General features: G+C 59.4%; 1 protein-coding gene across 1 annotated transcript in view; it reads left to right on the forward strand.

The window, feature by feature from the left end:
* Positions 1-4,387: 4,387 nt before the first annotated feature.
* The window catches only part of ercc6l (excision repair cross-complementation group 6-like), a gene marked incomplete at its 3' end in the record, with an annotated part of 4,365 nt that continues 2,594 nt past the window's right edge, over positions 4,388-6,158 (forward strand). The window contains 2 exon segments of the mRNA XM_080521729.1: positions 4,388-4,868; positions 4,871-5,867. Of these exon segments, the coding sequence (XP_080377855.1) occupies positions 4,403-4,868; positions 4,871-5,867 (1,463 nt within the window). The 5' untranslated portion in view covers positions 4,388-4,402.

Here is a 6,158-nt window from a genome sequence, read left to right on the forward strand (position 1 = left end):
TAGCTCCACTGCTAACCTCCCCGTCCGTTAACACGGGGAGCAGCTAGCCTAGCTCCACTGCTAACCTCCCCGTCCGTTAACACGGGGAGCAGCTAGCCTAGCTCCACTGCTAACCTCCCCGTCCGTTAACACGGGGAGCAGCTAGCCTAGCTCCACTGCTAACCTCCCCCCCGTTGGGCTTTATGGCTCTGTGAGGGATCCGGGTCTTTGGGATCCGTTCATTTCAAAAGACTGGCTCGTTTAGGTCATGTTTCTATTTATTCACTTTTTAGAAGCCAGCCTGGGGTTAATTCATTTTATCCTGGAAATAATCACGGAGGAATGATGGGCTGAGATTTGGATCAGAAGAATTTGGAACTCAGATTTCCCACCAATAGTTGAGTTTTAATTATTCTGAAATATTGATTATAGCTTCATTTGACATGTGTGAACAAGATTTAAAGGTTTGATATGGATTGATTGTAAATGTTCCACTGCCATATCCCTCTGAGTTGACAGTGAGGTCACTATTAAGTATAAAGTCTGTGTATGAACGTAAAACTACTTTGACTTGTTATTCTTGCAACACCTGAACACTTATAAATACACAAGTAAAAACAAAGCAGGCTTCAATGAAGTTCCATGCAAAAGCTTTTACTGCAAAATTTCCACACAAGAACATTTTTAACAATATGAAAAACTCCAAACAATATTTTAAAATGTTCTAATAAAGGCTTGTAATAAAGATTAAAGGTACTGTAAAAAGTAGAACGTCACTGGTCAGTAGCACCGTGTCTTGATTCAGTGCAAATCTTAGAGAAAAACCTTTCACACAAGAATATTTTGATAGAAAACTCAAAAACAATACTTCACGTGTAAGAAAAATAGATTAAACTACAATGAATGAGAGAAAATGGGCATACAGCCCAGTAGTACTACTAGTACAAACTGTAGAGAGAACTAGAGAACTTGCTTTGTAAAAACATCCAATCAAAATAGAGCGGAGGACTCCTGAAGGTCACAATAGATCCTGAAGGTCACAATAGATCCTGAAGGTCATCATAGATCCTGAAGGTCACAATAGATCCTGAAGGTCACAATAGATCCTGAAGGTCACAATAGATCCTGAAGGTCATCATAGATCCTGAAGGTCACAATAGATCCTGAAGGTCATCATAGATCCTGAAGGTCACAATAGATCCTGAAGGTCACCATAGATCCTGAAGGTCACCATAGATCCTGAAGGTCATTATAGATCGTTGGTCACCGACTGTGATGTGATTGGCTGAATGTGTATAAGCTCCGCCTCTTTCCTGCAGATCTCTGACTGTAAATGAGCAACACGCAGAGGAATCATACCTCAGGTAGAGCACACACACACATACACACACACACACACACACACACACACACACACACACACACACACACACACACACACCAACACACACACACATTGTTGAGCCTCCGGTGATTAAAAATTCACTGATTCTGCTTTTTAAACCAAATTCTCTCAGACCAGTCCAGGGTCCAGGGTCAGACCCTAGGGTCAGACCGGTCCAGGGTCAGACAGGTCCAGGGTCAGACAGGTCCAGGGTCAGACCCTAGGGTCAGACCGGTCCAGGGTCAGACCGGTCCAGGGTCAGACCGGTCCAGGGTCAGACAGGTCCAGGGTCAGACCGGTCCAGGGTCAGACCCTAGGGTCAGACCGGTCCAGGGTCAGACAGGTCCAGGGTCAGACAGGTCCAGGGTCAGACCCTAGGGTCAGACCGGTCCAGGGTCAGACCGGTCCAGGGTCAGACCGGTCCAGGGTCAGACAGGTCCAGGGTCAGACCGGTCCAGGGTCAGACCCTAGGGTCAGACCGGTCCAGGGTCAGACAGGTCCAGGGTCAGACAGGTCCAGGGTCAGACCCTAGGGTCAGACCGGTCCAGGGTCAGACAGGTCCAGGGTCAGACCCTAGGGTCAGACCGGTCCAGGGTCAGACCGGTCCAGGGTCAGACCGGTCCAGGGTCAGACAGGTCCATGGTCAGACCGGTCCAGGGTCAGACCGGTCCAGGGTCAGACCGGTCCAGGGTCAGACAGGTCCAGGGTCAGACAGGTCCAGGGTCGGACCCTAGGGTCAGACCGGTCCAGGGTCAGACCGGTCCAGGGTCAGACCCTAGGGTCAGACCGGTCCAGGGTCAGACCGGTCCAGGGTCAGACAGGTCCAGGGTCAGACCGGTCCACGGTCAGACCCTAGGGTCAGACCGGTCCAGGGTCAGACCGGTCCAGGGTCAGACAGGTCCAGGGTCAGACAGGTCCAGGGTCAGACAGGTCCAGGGTCGGACCCTAGGGTCAGACCGGTCCAGGGTCAGACCCTAGGGTCAGACCGGTCCAGGGTCAGACAGGTCCAGGGTCCAGGGTCAGACCCTAGGGTCAGACCGGTCCAGGGTCAGACCGGTCCAGGGTCAGACAGGTCCAGGGTCCAGGGTCAGACCCTAGGGTCAGACCGGTCCAGGGTCAGACCGGTCCAGGGTCAGACCGGTCCAGGGTCAGACCGGTCCAGGGTCAGACAGGTCCAGGGTCAGACCGGTCCAGGGTCAGACCAGTCCAGGGTCAGACCAGTCCAGGGTCAGACAGGTCCAGGGTCAGACCCTAGGGTCAGACCGGTCCAGGGTCAGACAGGTCCAGGGTCAAACAGGTCCAGGGTCAGACAGGTCCAGGGTCAAACAGGTCCAGGGTCAGACCGGTCCAGGGTCAAACAGGTCCAGGGTCAGACCGGTCCAGGGTCAGACAGGTCCAGGGTCAGACAGGTCCAGGGTCAGGCCGGTCCAGGGTCAGACAGGTCCAGGGTCAGACCGGTCCAGGGTCGGACCCTAGGGTCAGACCGGTCCAGGGTCAGACCGGTCCAGGGTCAGACCGGTCCAGGGTCAGACCGGTCCAGGGTCAGACAGGTCCAGGGTCAGACCGGTCCAGGGTCAGACCGGTCCAGGGTCAGACCGGTCCAGGGTCAGACCGGTCCAGGGTCAGACCAGTCCAGGGTCAGACAGGTCCAGGGTCAGACAGGTCCAGGGTCAGACAGGTCCAGGGTCGGACAGGTCCAGGGTCAGACAGGTCCAGGGTCAGACCGGTCCAGGGTCAGACAGGTCCAGGGTCGGACAGGTCCAGGGTCAGACCCTAGGGTCAGACAGGTCCAGGGTCCAGGGTCAGGCCGGTCCAGGGTCAGACAGGTCCAGGGTCAGGCCGGTCCAGGGTCAGACCGGTCCAGGGTCAGGCCGGTCCAGGGTCAGACCGGTCCAGGGTCAGACCGGTCCAGGGTCAGACAGGTCCAGGGTCCAGGGTCAGACCAGTCCAGGGTCAGACCGGTCCAGGGTCAGACCCTAGGGTCAGACCGGTCCAGGGTCAGGCCGGTCCAGGGTCAGGCCGGTCCAGGGTCAGGCCGGTCCAGGGTCAGACAGGTCCAGGGTCAGACCGGTCCAGGGTCAGACAGGTCCAGGGTCAGACAGGTCCAGGGTCGGACCCTAGGGTCAGACCGGTCCAGGGTCAGACCGGTCCAGGGTCCAGGGTCAGACCCTAGGGTCAGACCGGTCCAGGGTCAGACCGGTCCAGGGTCCAGGGTCAGGCTGGTCCAGGGTCAGACAGGTCCAGGGTCAGACAGGTCCAGGGTCGGACCGGTCCAGGGTCAGACCGGTCCAGGGTCAGACCGGTCCAGGGTCCAGGGTCAGGCTGGTCCAGGGTCAGACAGATCCAGGGTCCAGGGTCAGGCCGGTCCAGGGTCAGACAGGTCCAGGGTCCAGGGTCAGGCCGGTCCAGGGTCAGACCGGTCCAGGGTCCAGGGTCAGGCTGGTCCAGGGTCAGACAGATCCAGGGTCAGGCTGGTCCAGGGTCAGACAGGTCCAGGGTCAGGCTGGTCCAGGGTCAGACAGATCCAGGGTCCTGATGAGGCACTTGAAGACCTTTGGACCAGATTTAATGAGGTCAGTGTTGAACTCCTGGGTCATGGTCTGGGAGAGCCGGGTCCTGCAGGGCTCTGCCAGGAGCCTGGTGAAGCAGAGACCCGGCTGTCCAGGACCGGGACCGGGACCGGGACCAGAGCTGCCGGTCACACGTCCTCCGTCTGTCCAGGTTGACCCGAGACGGGAAGGAGGCCGCCCGGGGGGGCGACCTGCTTCGAGCCCTGGACCTCTTCAAGCAGGCCTTCAGGGTCCAGCAGAGCCCCAAACTGGAGAGCAGGATCCAGAAGATCCAGGAGCTGCTGGCCCAGGACCGGGAACCGGGACGGGGACCAGGAGGACGAGGACCAGTTCGTGGACGTGGACAGCAGCGGCCTGATGCTGTTCCGGGAGCTCCACGACCAACTGTACGACTACCAGAGGGCCGGGGTGGCCTTCCTGTTCAGCCTGCACCGGGACCGGCGGGGGGGGGGGCATCCTGGCCGACGACATGGGTCTGGGCAAGACCATCCAGGTCCTGTCCTTCCTGTCCGGGATGTACGACGGCGAGCTGGTCCGCCACACGCTGCTGGTCCTGCCCACCTCGCTGCTCGGCAACTGGAACAAGGAGTTCTCCAAGTGGGTCCCCGGCATGCGGGTCAAGGACTTCCACGGCCCCGGCAAGGCGGAGAGGACCCGGAACCTGGAGAGGGTCCAGAGGAGGGGCGGGGTGGTCCTCACCACCTACAACATGCTGATGAACAACTGGCAGCAGCTGGCCTCCTACCAGGGCCGGGCCTTCACCTGGGACTACCTGATCCTGGACGAGGCCCACAAGATCAAGACCTCCACCACCAAGACCGCCAAGAGCGCCTCGGCGGTGCCGTCCAGGAACCGCATCCTCCTCACCGGGACCCCGGTCCAGAACAACCTGCGGGAGATGTGGGCCCTGTTTGACTTCGCCTGCCAGGGCACCCTGCTGGCACCGCCAAGACCTTCAAGACCCAGTACGAGAACCCCATCACCCGGGCCCGGGAGAAGGACGCCACGGCGGGGGAGCGGGCCCTGGGGGCCCTGATGTCGGAGGACCTCATGGCCACCATCAAGCCCCACTTCCTCCGCAGGACCAAGGCAGAGGTGCAGAGCCGCTTACAGACCCGGGACCCGGGCCGGCCGGTCCCGGGCGGTCTGCCGGGGTCCGGGGCGGTCATGCCCAGACTGAGCCGGAAGAAGGACCTGGTGGTGTGGACCTACCTGAGCCCGGTCCAGGAGGACATCTACCGCCAGTTCCTGTCCCTGGACCACATCAAGGAGCTGCTGCTGACCAGCAGGTCCCCCCTGGCCGAGCTCACCCTCCTCAAGAAGCTGTGTGACCACCCCCGCCTGCTGTCCCCCGCCGCCGTGGCCCAGCTGGGCCTGGAGGGGGGTCCGGAGGGGGGTCCGCCGGGGGCCGGGGCCCAGAGCGTGGACGGGGTCCCCGACGGCACCCTGATCGCGGAGTCTGGGAAGATGGTGTTCCTGGTGGCCCTGCTGCGGCGGCTCCGGGACGAGGGCCACCGCACCCTGGTGTTCGCCCACTACCGCAGGGTGCTGGACATCCTGCAGCGGGTCCTGGGCCACCGGGGCTTCGGGGTCCTGAGGCTGGACGGGACCGTGACCCAGGTGGCGGAGCGGGAGCGTCTGATCGCCCGCTTCCAGAGCGACGCCCGCTACTCCGTCTTCCTGCTCACCACCCAGGTGGGCGGCGTGGGCATCACCCTGACGGCCGCAGACCGCGTGGTGGTCTACGACCCCAGCTGGAACCCGGCCACCGACGCCCAGGCGGTGGACCGGGCCTACCGCCTGGGCCAGACGGAGGACGTGGTGGTCTACCGCCTCATCACCTGCGGCACGGTGGAGGAGAAGATCTACCGCCGCCAGGTGTTCAAGGACTCGCTCATCAGGCAGAACACGGGCGACAACAAGAACCCCTTCAGGTAGGGAGGGCCGGGCCCTGGTACCGGGCCCTGGTACCGGACCCCCACATTGTCCTGGTGGAACTAAAAGACTTTGTCCTGCTTCTACTGACCTCAGGTCGTCTGGAGACAGAAAACATGAAACATTCCTGCTTTATTACTTTACTGGGACTGTTTATTACTGTGTTATTACTGGTTATTACTGCCTCACGTCAAATCTACTACAATAGTAATAATAGTAGTAATAATAGTAGTAATAATAATAGTAGTGATAGTAGTAATAATAATAATAGTAGTAATAATAATAGTAGT

The sequence above is a fragment of the Blennius ocellaris genome (assembly GCF_963422515.1).
Source record: "Blennius ocellaris genome assembly, contig: SCAFFOLD_148, whole genome shotgun sequence".
Lineage (NCBI taxonomy): Eukaryota > Metazoa > Chordata > Actinopteri > Blenniiformes > Blenniidae > Blennius > Blennius ocellaris.